General features: G+C 45.4%; 1 protein-coding gene across 2 annotated transcripts in view; it reads left to right on the forward strand.

Annotated features, from left to right (window-relative positions):
• Positions 1 to 17,717, forward strand: part of LOC139542197 (neural cell adhesion molecule L1-like) — a 103,541-nt gene that overhangs the window by 62,616 nt on the left and 23,208 nt on the right. Inside the window, exons 3-17 of one of the 2 annotated variants that reach the window (XM_071347340.1) lie at positions 1,129 to 1,501; positions 3,031 to 3,045; positions 5,909 to 6,011; positions 7,084 to 7,280; positions 8,723 to 8,845; positions 9,066 to 9,236; positions 11,625 to 11,739; positions 11,980 to 12,164; positions 13,461 to 13,592; positions 13,848 to 13,991; positions 14,071 to 14,182; positions 14,420 to 14,580; positions 14,795 to 14,954; positions 15,887 to 16,011; positions 16,470 to 16,571. In XM_071347340.1, the coding sequence (XP_071203441.1) occupies positions 1,363 to 1,501; positions 3,031 to 3,045; positions 5,909 to 6,011; positions 7,084 to 7,280; positions 8,723 to 8,845; positions 9,066 to 9,236; positions 11,625 to 11,739; positions 11,980 to 12,164; positions 13,461 to 13,592; positions 13,848 to 13,991; positions 14,071 to 14,182; positions 14,420 to 14,580; positions 14,795 to 14,954; positions 15,887 to 16,011; positions 16,470 to 16,571 (1,984 nt within the window). In that variant the 5' untranslated portion in view covers positions 1,129 to 1,362. The remainder of the gene's footprint in view (positions 1 to 1,128; positions 1,502 to 3,030; positions 3,046 to 5,908; positions 6,012 to 7,083; positions 7,281 to 8,722; positions 8,846 to 9,065; positions 9,237 to 11,624; positions 11,740 to 11,979; positions 12,165 to 13,460; positions 13,593 to 13,847; positions 13,992 to 14,070; positions 14,183 to 14,419; positions 14,581 to 14,794; positions 14,955 to 15,886; positions 16,012 to 16,469; positions 16,572 to 17,717) is intronic. The other variant, XM_071347341.1, reaches the window with a different exon arrangement.

Genomic DNA, 17,717 nt, shown 5'->3' on the forward strand with positions numbered 1-17,717 from the left:
ACACACACACACACACACACACACACACACACACACACACACACACACACACACACACACACACACACACACACACACACACACACACACACACACACACACACACACACACAGACTGTTGTGTGTAGAGCCAAAACTCTTCTTCAATATTGGCAGCTGCTCTTATCACCATTGATTTTGCCTGGCTTGGTAACAAGGCCAATGTCTCCCTATAATTCTCTAGCTATTGTTTCCTGTCTCTCAGTGCCTTTCCGTTGTCATGATGTACTGTTGTACTGTAGCAAATAACAATCCAACAATCTATTGTACTTCCTATTGAGCCTAGTTCAACAATCAGTCAGTGGACTGTGGTGCCGGTGGAAAGTAGGCCACGCTTTGTGGCTCTGTGTGGGCCTACTGGGCTGCCGAGGGTACAGATGGACAGACTGTGTGGCCTCCTTGCCTCCACAACATGACTGATGATAGCATCTTTAACAGCTACTTATCACCATCACAATCAGGGAGGTTAGTCTTGAGTCTTTCAATAGAGCTCAACCACTCGATCTAAATCGTTGCCAATTAGCCATGTCGTTCTGTTTTATTTTCTGTTTTCTTGTTTACCACACGCTTGTCACCGCACAGCTACAGACGTAGCCTAGACACTTGAGTTCTTCACATTTTAATAGAGCTCCAAGACGTTGTCTAATTACAAATGCCTTTTTAGTTAGCTAATCGTCTTCTGTCTATTATCGGATGTGACGCTTCATCTATCTACCTCTGTTGTCTCTGCTCCATATGGTCTCTTGGACTGTCTGTTAGTTCTCCCTCGTATTGCGGGGTTGACTCCATCTGTTTCTCTGGCTGACCACTGTCCATTATGGAAGAACCATTGTAATTACCTAAATTTGCTTTTTTTTACTGCTAGTTCTCTTTATAGAAATGAATATGTTTGGTCTCGCTCATCTATTTATTTATTGTGTGTGTGTGTGTGTGTGTTTGTGTGCATGTATGTGTGTGTGTGTGTTAGCTCTCTGCCTGGCTCTCTCTAGTCTTTGACCACATGGTGCAGGGTAATTTGTCTCTCATTCTGACACATGCCCCTCCCTCTCCTTTCCTCCCTCCCTGCTCCCCCCTTCTTTTATCTTTCAGACGGAAGACAGCAGGAGGGCGTGGACCTGAGCGAAAGAGAGAGAGAGAAAAGAGAGAGAGGCTGAAAGCAAAAGGAAACAAGGTAGAAGAAAAGGAAGAGTGGGCGTGACAACAGAGAAAGAGAGAGAGCGAGAGGCTGATACACACGCTCGCTCGGCAGGAGTGTGTCCAGATTGCCCTCTGTGTGCGTTTTGTGTGTGTTGAGCAGGTGGGACTTTGATGGGACAGTGAGCAATGCCTCGCACGCAGCGACAGCAGGTTGGCAGTAGGGGGCGACGCACTCCTCTGCCCCTCCTCCTTCTCCCTCTCTTCTCCCTCCTCCTATCCCACACTCCTCAGCTCAGCCAAGCAGCTATACACATACCTCCCAACTGTGAGTACACCTTAACTTAATTCACACGTCAATGTACTTGAACAGTCGCTGCTCATAATAATGTCAAATAATGACTGAGATGTCCTCACTAGGTCGTCACACTCATCAGTATTGCAGATAGAAATGTAGTGTACAGAGCAGAGCAGACTGGATTCTAAGTTCTTTCCATGGCATTTCTATCTGCATCTTTAACAATGTGGTTATGAGGTTTTGGGCGTTCAGTCTGTGGTTATATTGTATGCATACTTTGTCTATTTACTTTGGAATTGATTACCTCAACGAATTTATTAGTTATTCTATTCATCTGGTTTCCTTAGTGCAAATCAAATTATGGATTGGAGGGCCAGGGTAATTCAACAGGGAATTGAGTTATACAACAGGAAAAAGCAGGCGCAAATCCACGCACGCACGAACACACACACACACACACACACACACACACACACACACACACACACACACACACACACACACACACACACACACACACACACACACACACACACACACACACACACACACACACACACACACACACACACACACACACACACACACACACACAGAAGGCAGGCGATGGGTCAGAGTTGTCTCCTCCCCTCCCACTCAACGCAATATCCGAGCATTAAAAAACAGCTGAGTTTGTGGGACTGCAGGGAAATTGATTCGGAGTGTCCTACAGCTTTGCTTTAATAGCAGACTTTGAGGAAGAATTGTGGATGCATCCTAAATGGCAAAGTATTCCCTTTTATGGCGCACTTCTTTTGACTAGAACCCTACGGGCCCCGGTCCAAACGAGTGCGAAGAATTATGTTTGTTGCTGCTATTGTTGTTCTGTTATTCATCTAAGTCATGGATCAATGACTCACTCAGACCTTCACCCACTCTAACACACGTATCACTCCTATACACCCATACAAGCGTTAATGCTCCCCCTGAGAATGAAGGTGTCAGTAAGAGAGAAGGGTTATGATGATGAGGAGGAAGAGGAGTGTAGGAATCAGAGGGGGAGGAGGAGAGGCAGGTTGAATAGTAACAGCGGGATGAAGAGGAAAAGGAGGGGGAGGAAGAGGAGGAGGAGGAAGAGGAGGGGGGGAGGACCAGATTGCGGGGATTGTTAAAGGTCAAGGTGTCTCCTGTTGAATTAATGAGCCTCTCTAATGTCAGTGAGAGTCACTGATACGGTCACCACAATCAATACACCATCCACATCTGAATTCATCGGCCAAACAACAACAAAAACATTGACCGAACATTGCAATCGACTAGCTTTGCGCTCGACTAGCTTTATAGCCCATGGGTGGTAACTGTTGTTTAATCATCAATTATCCCATTTTGAAATGGGGAATTTGCAGGGCAAGTGAGAGCACGTGCTGATGTGCACTGTGCGGTAGCTAAGTCCAGGCACTCTGTCTGTCTGTCTTTTCCTCTCTCTGTCATTTCCTGCCAGACTGTGTTGACTATCTAACAGACTTTCTCATTTTCTCTCTCCCTCGCTCTCTTGCTGCTCTGCCGCTCTGGACTAACAGACCAAATAAATGAATGTAAGTGTTTCACTTCCTTCTGCTTGATGTGTGGTATTTCTGTTTGTAGAAGTGCAGCAAGAGCCCTACAGTAAACACTTTCACGATGAGGAAGATGATCAGGACTCCTGCAAACACACAGCTCACAATACAAACCATCGGCACTGCACCTTAATGAATCTAGCGTCACTGTGGCTTCTTCACTTCAGTGAGTCTATATGTGCCAGAGTCTTGTTTGCTCCCTCCCGGAGGAGGGTGATACCTACGGGAATTAAGAGGAGATGGAGGAAAAGAGGCACGCCTGTCTCTAAAATGGGACTAGTGTTGTCAGATCAAAGAAAGTGGGGCTTAAAAGAGAGTATAAAAGAGAGGAGGGAAAAATAAACAAGTGTATAAGGGAGAGGGAAATAATAGACAAGTGTAACCACTAAAACAAGTGTAACCTCTAAAACAAGTGTAACCACTAAAACAAGTGTAACCACTAAAACAAGTGTAACCACTAAAACAAGTGTAACCACTAAAACAAGTGTAACCGCTAAAACAAGTGTAACCGCTAAAACAAGTGTAACCACTAAAACAAGTGCAACCACTAAAACAAGTGCAACCGCTAAAACAAGTGCAACCGCTAAAACAAGTGTAACCACTAAAACAAGTGTAACCGCTAAAACAAGTGTAACCGCTAAAACAAGTGCAACCACTAAAACAAGTGCAACCACTAAAACAAGTGTAACCACTAAAACAAGTGCAACCACTAAAACAAGTGTAACCGCTAAAACAAGTGTAACCACTAAAACAAGTGTAACCACTAAAACAAGTGTAACCGCTAAAACAAGTGTAACCGCTAAAACAAGTGTAACCGCTAAAACAAGTGTAACCGCTAAAACAAGTGTAACCGCTAAAACAAGTGTAACCACTAAAACAAGTGTAACCGCTAAAACAAGTGTAACCGCTAAAACAAGTGTAACCGCTAAAACAAGTGTAACCGCTAAAACAAGTGTAACCGCTAAAACAAGTGTAACAAGTGTAACCACTAAAACAAGTGTAACCGCTAAAACAAGTGTAACAAGTGTAACCGCTAAAACAAGTGTAACCGCTAAAACAAGTGTAACCGCTAAAACAAGTGTAACCACTAAAACAAGTGTAACCGCTAAAACAAGTGTAACCGCTAAAACAAGTGTAACCACTAAAACAAGTGTAACCTAACTGTGCTTCTTCCAATAATGGAGCACTGCAGCGCCTGCAGCAGCTTCCACACAAATCTGATCAGCCTTATTACCTCTGTCACTAGGGAATCTATCATCTAAGTCTCTCTCTCTATCTCTGTCTCTGTCTCTGTCTCTGTCTCTGTCTCTCTCTCTCTCTCTCTCTCTCTCTCTCTCTCCTCTCCCTCTCCCTCTCCCTCTCCCTCTCCCTCTCCCTCTCCCTCTCCCTCTCCCTCGCCCTCTCCCTCTCCCTCTCCCTCTCCCTCTCTCTGTCTCCCTCCCTGTCCTTGACCTTTAATAATTTGCTCCCACCATCTCTACCTATTTCTCCCTCTGTCTCTTTTTCCGTCTCTCCTCTCTAACGTTCCCTCCGTTTCTCCTTCCATCTCTTCTTGCTCCCTCCATTCCCTGCAGATGTCCAGGCCACACACCAAAAACCTGAACACAAAAAATCTGACAGCAGACATAAAACCTGTGGGAATATAGAATGTATAGAATAGGTACTTATATTTCCCTAATGGCACCCTATTTCCCATAGGCCCTGGTCAAAAGTAGTGCACCACATAGGGAATAGGGTGCCATTTGGGACGAAGAACATGCGCTTTAATAATACTGTACCACGCCTTAGTATGGAGGATTTAATGAGTCTGATATGAGCGGGTGGTTTATGGATGTAACAGTACAGTAAGACAGTAGAGAGAGAAAAGTGGAATATCTCTGTCCCCAAGGGGCCCTCTCTTCTCGATATATTCCACTATATATTCCACGAGTGTCTCATTTGCATTCATACAACACTCACTTTCCTCTCATCTCAACCATTTTCTCTCCCTGCAGTGCTCTCTCTCTCTCTTTCTCTCAGCCTATATTTTTGTCTATTCTCGTGGGGGGGATTTTGAATTGATATGAATGAATACATTCCCCGTTAAGTTTCAGTGATACTTGGAAATCAAATGACTGTTCTTCTTAAAAGTCTCTCCGTGAGACAGTCCCTGCGCGTGGCTGTAAGTCTGTGGGTTCTGGCCAGTGGGCTATTCACCTCTGTGAGAGTCCGAATATAGGTAGCACAGTTAAGCTGTGGGCTCTAGTTACTAGGACTACTGGCATCAGGACTGTGTGCTCCCGTCCCCTGCGGATGTCTGTGCATGTCAGAGGTAGTCAACACAGGGGTTATAGTACAGTGCTGGGTTGAGACGCAGCCCATGCAAACACCAGAGATCTCTAGCTTAAACAGGGCTGGGGTTTCTAGTCAGTGGTTTAAACCCTGATGTAAGCAGCACAGTGGGCTCTACTCGGAGAGCTGACCTAAGACCTATAGGCAGAACTGTGGCAGTGTCTGTGGGTACAGTATGAGATCGTGTGAAGGTTCTCTACGGTGAGGTAGTGTCTATATGGCTCTGTGGTGAGTCAGAGGCTGATCATGTGACCACAGCAGGTCAGGGACAGGGCGGCAGCACTGCTCTGTGTAAATCACACACTGACTGCTACCAGACACTGTTTATGTAGTGTGTGTGTGTGTACGACTGTGTGAGTGTATGTATGAACACTGTGCTCCTACATCTGCGCCGCTTGCTGTTTGAGGTTTTTAGGCTGGTTTCCTGTACAGCACTTTGTGACACCTGCTGATGTAAAAAAAGGGCTAAAATAAATACATTTGATTGATTCTGTGTGTGTCTCCTCCGCAGTCAAAAAGCCCCCGGTGATCACCACCCAGCCTGAGTCCATCACCGTGTTCGGTGCTGAAGACATCCTCCTGACCTGCGAAGCATCAGGAAACCCTCCTCCAGAGTTAGTTACTATACAATGGCACTGCTTTCGACAGACACACGCGCACCGTCTCTGCAGTCTTTATCTCTGTAGTCTCTCATGATTTAGTTCTGAGATTTCACCATGTCAACAACAGAAGGTTATGTAGAAAAATAACGGCAAACCCCACTTGACTGCAGTTGAACTGCAACATTTGATCCCTCCCCCTTTTATGGCGTCTTAATTGCAGGTATGTTTTCTACGGGACGTGATATGTCCCTGTATCCTTGCAGCACAGCAGATATCTGGAGGTGCTATGGAGCAACATCAGTATTACATGAGAGCGCAGCGCCCCACAGTCACACTAACAAGGGACAAATAGATTCTTGCCCTCAAGGGACTGCCTCTTAAAGATGCCATATGCCTCTTAAAGATGCCATATAAAGGTTTTGAATCATTTTTGCCAGTTGTTTTTTAAGTAGTGCTGACGAGCCAAAACAGGTCCCCGGAAATTGTCACAATTGTGTGAAACGCCATCCACTTAGTACAACATGCTACGAATTTGTAAGTGCTGAAGATCCCGTTGAATCTCTTTTAATGTCTCTACTTTTACTAAGTGGAAAAACCTCAATTTGCAGAGCAAAATATGAATATCACAATTGTATAAGACTCAGTCTAAATCCCAAATGACATTCTATTCCCTATATAGTCCTTTTGACCAGGGCCCATAAGGCACTGTGTAGGGAATAGTGTGCTATTTGGGACGTAGCCTCCAACTCCCTCCCCTTTAACTTTTTCCTCTTCCTTTGTCAAACAAAGTGGAATGCAGGGCCAGACTGTGTAAATGTCACATTGTGGCTTTAACTCTTTCTTCTGTGTTTTGTCTGTGGTCTCTCTCGCTATCTCGCTATCTCGCTATCTCTCTCTCTCTCTCTCTCTCTCTCTCTCTCTTTCTCTTTCTCTTTCTCTTTCTCTTTCTCTCTCTCTCTCTCTTTCTCTTTCTCTTTCTCTTTCTCTTTCTCTCTTTCTCTCTCTCTCTCTCTCTCTCTCTCTCTCTTTCTCTCTGTGTGTATCTCTCTCTGTGTCTGTCTGTCTGTCTCTCTTTCTCTCTTAGGTTCCGTTGGAAAAAGGACGGGGTGGAATTTATCCCAGCCAATTACCCGGGCCTGTCGATGTCTCTGGGTTCCGGAACCTTCATGACAACAGGGGCAGGGTCAGGACCCATGAGCCAATACCAGGGCAAATACAGCTGCTACGCTGATAACGAGCTGGGCACCGCTGTCTCCAACGAGGTCCAGCTCATCACTGAGAGTGAGTAAACCAGAGACTCCAATCCGACATTCTAATAAGCATTCGGATGTTCCGGCAACGGTCCAGTTGGAATGCCAGCAGACTCCAGTTCATGTTTTTATTATATAGTAGTGTGGATATTGGAACGGTTTGGCACTTGAACATACTTCCTCTCTTGCACATTAGTAGACCTAATGACTTGTATCTGCTGCTGACGATCAGTAAACTACTGACGGTCACATCTCCGTCAGAGAGAGAGAGAGAAAGTAATGCAGAGCGAGTGAATTCTAGATTAAGTGTCTCCAACCAACCCCCAAAAAATGTATATTCCTACACTTGAGAGGTTTTTAGTGTCAACGTGGAGATTTAAGTTGAGACATCTCGCAGGGCGCTGGTCAAAGTCTCCCTGGCTCCACGTTTCATTTAGAATGGATATTATGTGAGCAAAGCTATTGGTTGCTTTATAGGCAATAATTTAACAATTTATAGTGCCGTGGTCAGTGTGTTTTATAGAGCGCTCAGCTGGTAACACATAGGACCTACTACCAAGGCTCAACGCTTATATACTTCTTACCTTCGCCTGAAACGCACGCACGCACGCACGCACGCACGCACGCACGCACGCACGCACGCACGCACGCACACACACACACACACACACACACCCTCTCTCTTTCTCACGCAACCCCATAACTAAAGTAAAGAGCATATCCTATCTACAATCTACCTGGGTCTCCGGGCTCTCTGTCTCCGGCGATCTCCTTCTCAGTTTCCCTGACAACGGTTTCCCCAGAAACGAGGTCTAGTTAATGTCATGCAGTAACAGAACGACAACATCTCTACTCGGCTAGGTCTGCTGGGAGTATTAACAATGAGAACAGAGAAAGAGCACACACACACACACACACACACACACTGTGTGATGACTCACAAAGAATCCAGCATCCTACTTCTGGAGTGTAACACCGCAACTTGATAGCTCTTTGAAGATTTCTCATAAAATTCTTCAACTTCCTGAATTTGGTGATCTATAAATAGTGTGTAACTTCTCAAATTATTCTTGTGCATTGCGGCAGTTTGCCTGTAAACAAGTTGTCTGCTGCTTGTCTAAGGCCACCGGTATTTAGCGTTGTAAGACTTGTTGTGAGCGTGTACAACACTGTTATGTAAAGTGCCATTGAGAAGACTTCAAGTCGAGTGCTTTTTTTTTTTTTACATACGGGTGATCCCGGGAATCGAATCCGCTATCCTAGTGTTGCAATTGCCATGCTTTTCCAACTGAGCTATAGACGAGACGACCAACTCTTATGTCTTAGTATCAACTCGTAATGATCTTGTTGTTTTGAGTCTGAAAAGTAATTGGCATGTACAGTACATTGTGAGTTGACAAGAAAACAGTACAAGGGCTCACACATCTTATAACAAGTGATAATGCATTATACATCGCTCTGTCTCCCTTTCAGACACCCCGGCCCTCCAGAAAGAGAAGAAGGTGAAAAAGAAGGTGGAAGAAGGAGAGAGTGTGATACTGAAATGTAACCCTCCCTTCAGCACTGTTCCTCCTGTCATCCACTGGATGGACAAGAGTGAGTCGCGCTCTCTCTCTCTCTCTCTCTCTCTCTCTCTCTCTCCATCTGTTTTACTCATCGTTATCTGTCTGTCAGTCTGTCTCTCCATCTCTTTAACCATCTGAAATATCACGGTGTGTTGTTTTTGCTGAGTAAAACATGAATAAACAATATTCTCTCTCTTCCTCCCTTCCTCCCCCCTACCCTCCCTCCGTCCGTCCCTCCCCTCCACCTCCAGGACTCCGTCACATTGAGCTGAATGATCGTGTGACCCAAGGCCGGGACGGGAACCTCTACTTCTCTCACGTTACAGCCGACGACAACCGTAACGACTACACCTGTAATGCCCAGTACCTTAGTGCTCGCACCATCCTCTCCAAGGAACCCATCAGCCTCACCGTAACCATCTGTAAGTACACCGTGCCTCAGTCACCCTGGTAACGCCGTAGTACAACTATAAAGACTACACCTGTAACGCACAGTACCTTAGTGCTCGCACCATCCTCTCCAAGGAACCCATCAGCCTCACCGTAACCATCTGTAAGTACACCGTGCCTCAGTCACCCTGGTAACGCCGTAGTACAACTATAAAGACTACACCTGTAACGCACAGTACCTTAGTGCTCGCACCATCCTCTCCAAGGAACCCATCAGCCTCACCGTAACCATCTGTAAGTACACCGTGCCTCAGTCACCCTGGTAACGCCGTAGTACAACTATAAAGACTACACCTGTAATGCCCAGTACCTTAGTGCTCGCACCATCCTCTCCAAGGAACCCATCAGCCTCACCGTAACCATCTGTAAGTACACCGTGCCTCAGTCACCCTGGTAACGCCGTAGTACAACTATAAAGACTACACCTGTAACGCACAGTACCTTAGTGCTCGCACCATCCTCTCCAAGGAACCCATCAGCCTCACCGTAACCATCTGTAAGTACACCGTGCCTCAGTCACCCTGGTAACGCCGTAGTACAACTATAAAGACTACACCTGTAATGCCCAGTACCTTAGTGCTCGCACCATCCTCTCCAAGGAACCCATCAGCCTCACCGTAACCATCTGTAAGTACACCGTGCCTCAGTCACCCTGGTAACGCCGTAGTACAACTATAAAGACTACACCTGTAACGCACAGTACCTTAGTGCTCGCACCATCCTCTCCAAGGAACCCATCAGCCTCACCGTAACCATCTGTAAGTACACCGTGCCTCAGTCACCCTGGTAACGCCGTAGTACAACTATAAAGACTACACCTGTAACGCACAGTACCTTAGTGCTCGCACCATCCTCTCCAAGGAACCCATCAGCCTCACCGTAACCATCTGTAAGTACACCGTGCCTCAGTCACCCTGGTAACGCCGTAGTACAACTATAAAGACTACACCTGTAATGCCCAGTACCTTAGTGCTCGCACCATCCTCTCCAAGGAACCCATCAGCCTCACCGTAACCATCTGTAAGTACACCGTGCCTCAGTCACCCTGGTAACGCCGTAGTACAACTATAAAGACTACACCTGTAACGCACAGTACCTTAGTGCTCGCACCATCCTCTCCAAGGAACCCATCAGCCTCACCGTAACCATCTGTAAGTACACCGTGCCTCAGTCACCCTGGTAACGCCGTAGTACAACTATAAAGACTACACCTGTAATGCCCAGTACCTTAGTGCTCGCACCATCCTCTCCAAGGAACCCATCAGCCTCACCGTAACCATCTGTAAGTACACCGTGCCTCAGTCACCCTGGTAACGCCGTAGTACAACTATAAAGACTACACCTGTAACGCACAGTACCTGAGCCTCTCCACGGAGCCTGTCACTTTGACTGCTACAGCCTGTAATGAGTGTGCGGACATCAGTATCCGTTGTAAGACACCGTAGACTGACCTTGTCCACCATGGTAACTCCTCAGATAGCAGTACCAGTCAATCACCGTCAATCACTACGAATATCGTCAGTCACCATGTTACAGTATGGGTTTTCGCAAGCCCTCTCTTTGTTAGTTACAAAGCCACGCTGACATTGATCAATAGAGACACTGACGGTACCGCAGCCCCCAGCCAAAACCACCTGGGGGTAGAGAAGCATGTCAGATGTCTGTAGTGTTGCCTCTACAGTAGTGTGGCTACTGACCAGACATGGTCAGGACAGGAGGGAGTCCCACAGCCAGCGGGGGGGGGGCTCTGTAATCTGCATAACACACTGGTAATGAGATGCTCTACACATGCTGGATTACAACTGTCCTACACACACTGTTATTAACAGGCTGGGGGCAGAGCGGTTAGCATCTGTGTGAGAGAGGTCAAAGATGGGGAAGGCTTATTATGGTAACATACTTCCTCTGCTGTGTGTGTGTTTGTGTGTGTGTGTGTGTGTGTGTGTGTGTGTGTGGGAGGGGTGTGTGGGTGGGTGGTTGTGAGGGGAAATATGTTGCTAAGGGCTCTGATCGCCACCTGAACCCACCAGTGGTAGAGTTCAGTTTGTGTGTTAAACGCAGTGTGAGTGTCTGTCTGTGTGTGTTGTGACTGCTGTATCAGCACCTTTGTACTGCTCTCGGCAACCTTGCAATTACTAATACATATGTATGAACCTGTCTGTTTTCTCTCTCTTCCTCTCTCTCCCTCCCTCTCCCATCCCGCCATCCCTCTCCCTCTCTCTCCCTCCCTCTGTCGCTCTCCCTCTACCCCCTCTCTCTCTGTCTCTCGCTCCCTCTCTCTCCCTCCCTCTACTCCCTCCCTCCCTCCCTCCCTCCCTCCCTCCCTCCCTCCCTCCCTCCCTCCCTCCCTCCATCTCCAGCTAACTCAGTGGTGCGGAACCGAAGACCCCAGATGATGAGGCCCTCAGGGGCCCACAGCACTTACCACACCCTCCGGGGCCAGAGCCTGGAGCTAGAGTGCATCGTCCAGGGCCTGTAAATCTAACTCTCTTTCTGTCTTTATTTTGTGTGTGTGTGTGTGTGTGTGTGTGTGTGTGTGTGTGTGTGTGTGTGTGTGTGTGTGTGTGTGTGTGTGTGTGTGTACACGCATATACTATCTTACATCTATCAATCAATGTGAGCCTGTTTGACGTTTCTCTTCTTGACCCATCTTGCCTCTTCCTCGCCCCCCCCCCCCCTCTCTCTCTCTTTCTCTTTCTCTCTCTCCCCCTCCAGCCCTACCCCTACAGTCCAGTGGGTGAGGAAGGACGGTCAGCTGTCCGAGTCTCGTACATTCAGAGATCTCTCTGACCGCCTGCTGCGCTTCAGTAACATCTCAGAGAGCGACGGGGGAGAATACCAGTGTTCAGCCATTAACTCACAGGGCACGGTCACACACATCTACACCGTCAGCGTCGAAGGTACGGAACATATGCTATCTAAACACTCACGCTGAGGCTGTTGCCGTTCTGTGTGTTCTGTATATATTCTGTGTATGTTCTGTGTGTTCTGTATATAGTCTGTGTATGTTCTGTATATATTCTATGTGTTCTGTGTATATTCTGTGTGTTCGGTGTGTTCTGTATATATGCTGTGTGCTCTGTGCATATTCTGTGTATGTTCTGTGTATTCTATGGGCTCTATGTGTTCTGTGTATTCTATGTGTTCTGTGTATTATATGTGTATTCTATGTGTTCTGTGTATTCTATGTGTTCTGTGTGTTCCATGTGTTCTCTATGTGTTCTGTGTATTATATGTGTTTTGCGCATTTTATGTGTATTCTATGCGTCCTGTCTATTCTATGTGTATTCTATGGGTAATCCATGTGTTCTCTGTATTATGTGTATTATATGTGTATTCTATTAGTATTCAATGTGGTATGTGTATTCTATGTATTATGTGTATTGTATGTGTATTGTATGTGTATTCTATGTGTATTCTATGTGTACTGTGTAGTCTATGTGTATTCTATGTGTGCTGTGTATTCTATGTGTTCTGTGTATTCTGTGTGTTCTATGTGTTCTGTGTATTCTATGTGTGTTCTGTGTATTCTATGTGTTCTGTGTATTCTATGTGTTCTGTGTGTTCCATGTGTTCTCTATGTGTTCTGTGTATTATATGTGTTTTGCGCATTTTATGTGTATTCTATGCGTCCTGTCTATTCTATGTGTATTCTATGTGTATTCTATGGGTAATCCATGTGATCTCTGTATTATGTGTATTATATGTGTATTCTATTAGTATTCAATGTGGTATGTGTATTCTATGTATTATGTGTATTCTATGTGTATTCTATGTGTATTCTATGTGTACTGTGTAGTCTATGTGTATTCTATGTGTACTGTGTAGTCTATGTGTGCTGTGTATTCTATGTGTTCTGTGTATTCTGTGTGTTCTATGTTTTCTGTGTATTCTATGTGTGTTCTGTGTATTCTATGTGTATTCTATGTGGTCTGTGTATTCTATGTGTTCTCTGTATTGTGTGTGTTCTATGTGCATTGATTGTTACGTATGATCTTGTTGTTGTTAATGTATTTTTTTGTAATACTATTGGGTGTTGATGCTATATTAACCTGTTTAATACTATCATATGCTTTATCATTGCATTCTGTATCATGTAATGTGTATACTGTTGTGTTTTGTGTAGTGTGGTGTGCTGTTGTTTCTAGTACTGTGGTGTGTATAATACTGTTGTTGTATTGTGTGTTTTGTCATAGCTGCTCCGTACTGGACCAAGGAGCCAGTGAGCCAGCTTTATGCCCCAGGAGAGACAGTGAAACTGGACTGTCAGGCCGATGGCATTCCCTCTCCTGCTGTCGCCTGGAGCATGAACGGAAATCCCATCACAAGTCAGGAATCACACACGCACACTATTACACACACATTTGACCTACAAGGTTTTACTGCAAACTCAGCGTATTACACCTGCTGCTGTTCCTGATCTACATAGGTCAAATTTAGGGTTGGGTTGCTCATTTGAATTTCCTGTCTTTTGGCTATTGCAAACTCTAAATAATGAACTTAAAATTGAGCTTTCGTTTGTAATATGGCAGTCAGTATTGTGCTTTGGTAGAAAGTCTTGCTGACTTGCTGTGTGTGTTCAGGTATAGACTTGGACCCCAGGCGTACTGTGAGAGATGGAGCTCTGATTCTGAGAGATGTGGTCTTCACCGATACAGCAGTCTACCAGTGTCAGGCCCACAACAAACACGGAACCATCCTAGTCAATACCTACATCTTCGTCATCGGTGAGGAGGTGCTCTGTGTGTATTTGTTAACAACAAGTAGATCACATTGATTAACCTGTTCCCTGCTATCCTGCTCCAGAGCTGCCGCCTCAGATCCTGAGTGCGGACGGACAGACATACACCGTCACAGAGGGACAGAAGGCTGGTCTACACTGTCAGACCTTTGGGTCTCCCAGACCTAAAGTTACATGGTGAGACACGCCTGTATTAGTTTCTATTCTTCTATGGAACTAGCTTATTTAATTAGATTTAAGAAATCTTCCAACAAGGAACAAATGTGTCACTCTCCTCATTGGCAACCAGTCAGCTAAAATCCTACCTTGGTCTGTTTTAACGAGCATTACAGTTCTGGCTCTGGGTTTTCCATCCTCTCTGGTTGTGTTTTCTGTATAGTCTTCTCTATGTATCTCTGTGTATTTCCTATCCAGGGAGGTGGACAATGGCGCGTCTCTACTGGCTGACCCCAGGGTTAACCTGCTGACCAATGGAAGCCTCCAGATCACCAACGTCTCCCACGACGACGAGGGCCTGTACACCTGCTCCATCAGCAACACCAACATGTCAATCAACGCTGAGCTGGAGGTGCTGAGTGAGTAGGCCATGAATCACACACAGGGATGCGCGCACACACACGCACGCGTATACATAAATGCACACATACAGTATAGACTCATGCTGACTCATTCAATCACATGCACAGCACACACTTATGCACACTAATTCTCTCTCGCTCTCTCGCTAACCCTGTATCTAATCATGTCTCTATCTTACCCCGTCTCTCTCTAACCCTCTCTCTCTCTCAGACAGGACAGTGATCCTGTCTCCTCCCGGGGACCTGCGTGTTAGGCCTGGGAAGACGGTCATATTTACCTGCCTGGCTCAGGTGGACTCCAAACTGACCCCCCCACACATCCAATGGAGGAGGAGTGGACAGAAACTAATGCAGTCGTACGCTGAGGACAAGTAAGGACATGTTTAGTCTGTTACTAAGGCTGTGCGGGTGTGTGTCTGTCTCTGTGTGTGTGTGTGTGCGTGCGTGCACTTGTTTTCCTAAATTATAAGGACCCCAATGTCCTACCATTTCACTTTAATGTCCTGACAAGGTAGGAAAACAATAACTATTTTGAAAAGTCAATGTTTTTCAGGTCATGAATTTGTTAAAATGCTACTTTGTCACGTTCCTGACCTTATTTTCCTTTGTTTAGCTTTGTTTAGTTGGTCAGGACGTGAGCTGGGTGGGCAGTCTATGTTATTTGTTTCTTGTTTAGGTTCATTGGTTAATTAGCCTTATATGGTTCTCAATCAGGGGCAGGTGTTTGACGTTTCCTCTGATTGAGAACCATATTAAGGTAGGCTGTTCACACCGTTTGTTTGTGGGTGTTTGTCTTCCGTGTCTGTGTATGTACCACACGGGACTGTTTCGTTTGTCTAGTCTGTTCCTGTTCGTGCGTTCTTCGTGTTATGTAAGTTCTCATGTCCAGGTCGGTCTACGTCGTTTTTTGTTATTTTGTAATTTATCAAGTGTGCTTCGTGTTCGTCTTGTTTGAATAAATTCATTATGTACTCCACAAAAGCTGCGTTTTGGTCCGATCCCTGCTCCTCCTCAGACGAGGAGAACAATCGTTACATACTTTAAGCTTAAGGTTGAGGGTTTTTGGAGTTAGGGTTAGTTTAAGGGTTAGGGGTTAGGGAAAAGAGGATTTTTCATGGTAAAAAAAATGTACACCAAAAAGTCCTGAAGTTTCATGAGAACACAGCTGTGTGTGCCGGCACCTGTACGGCTCTTTACGGTATTACGCTTATTGTTATTTACGGTAAAGGTATACGTCTGACGACGCGATGACAATACTGACGACGGCAATGACAATACTGACAATGACAATCCCTATATCCAGGTACACGTTTGAGGGCCCCGACCTGATCGTGGCCAACGTGCAGACAGAGGACGAGGGGGTTTACACCTGTGAGGTCATCACTAACCTGGATATGGCTGAGGCCAGCGGATCCATCACGCTAGTCGGTATGGAAATGTCCCATTTCAATGTCATATTTCATATGTGGTATGATGCTGCCAGTGCTTCTGTACTGTACTATTGTGCAGTGATGCATTAATGCTGTGTTTTTAATACATTTTCCAATATAGTTGGTATGGAAATGTCCCATGTGAATGTCAAAATGTTTGGTATTGGGGTTAACCTCTGTTGTGTTGTACTATGCAGTAATACTTTGATGCTGTGTACAGTACACTCTGTCCTCTAAGTATAACTTACTGTATGCTCTAGTAAGTTCAGAAACATTTTCCACTACAGTTGGTATGGAAATATGAACATATGATAACGATAACACCGTGTGGTATATTGTTTCTACGGCGTTTGTGTTTCTTTCTTTCAATATGTAGTGTTACGTGGATACTGTATGCCTCAACTCGTGCTGAACTGTTAACCCTAAATTGATTTCTCCCCCACCCCCCCTCTCCAGACCGTCCAAATCCCCCCACCCAGCTCCAGGTCTCTGACCCTAAAGACCGCGGAGTGACTCTCAGCTGGACCGCTGGAGATGACCACAACAGCCCTGTCATAGGTACAGACATGATACTGAATGAACACAACAGCCAACTTCAGTGCGGCCTTTGACATTATCGATCATAGTCTGCTGCTGGCAAAACTTATGAGTTATGGCTTTACAACCCCTGCTATGTTGTGGATAAAGAGTTACCTGTCTAACAGAACACAGAGGGTGTTCTTCAATGGAAGCCTCGCCAACATAATCCAGGTGGAATCAGGAATTCCCCAAGGCAGCTGTCTAGGCCCATTTACTTTTTTCAATCTTTACTAATGAATTAGCACTGGCTTTGAGGAAAGCCAGAGTGTCTACAGTATGAATGCGGATGACTCAATACTATACATGTTAGCTACTACAGCGACTGAAATGACTGCAAAACTTAACAAAGAGTTGCAGTTAGTTTCAGAGTGGGTGGCAAGGAATAAGTTAGTCCTAAATATTTATAAAACTAAAAGCATTGTATTTGGTACAAATCATTCACTAAACCCTAAACCCAAAACCCTAAAGCTCAAATCTTGTAATAAATAATGTGGAAATTGAGCAAGTTGAGGTGACTAAACTGCTTGGAGATACCCTGGATTGTGAACTGTGATGGTCAAAACATATTGATACAACAGTAGCTAAGATGGGGAGAAGTATGTCCATAATAAAGCGCTGCTCTACCTTCTTAACAGCACTATCAACAAGGCAGGTCCTACAGGCCCTAGTTTTGTCGCACCTGGACTACTGTTCAGTCGTGTGGTCAGGTGCCACAGAAAAGGACTTAGGAAAATTGCAATTGGTTCAGAACAGGGCAGCACGACTGGTCCTTGGATGTACACAGAGAGCTAATATTAATAATAATGCATGTCAATCTCTCCTGGCTCAAAGTGGAGGAGAGATTGACTTCATCACTACTTTTATTTATGAGAGGTATTGACATGTTGAACGCACCAAGCTGTCTATCTAAACTACTGGCACACAGCTCGGACACCCATGCATATCCCACAAGACATGCCTCAAGAGGTCTCTTCACAGTCCCCAAGTCCAGAACAGACTATGGGAGGCGCACAGTATTAAATAGAGCCATGACTACATGGAACTCTATTCCACATCAAGTAACTCATGCAAGCAGTTAAATTAGATTTAAAAAAACAGACAATAATACACCTTAATGAACAGCAG

The sequence above is a fragment of the Salvelinus alpinus genome, chromosome 17, assembly GCF_045679555.1.
Source record: "Salvelinus alpinus chromosome 17, SLU_Salpinus.1, whole genome shotgun sequence".
NCBI classification, from domain to species: Eukaryota; Metazoa; Chordata; class Actinopteri; order Salmoniformes; family Salmonidae; genus Salvelinus; species Salvelinus alpinus.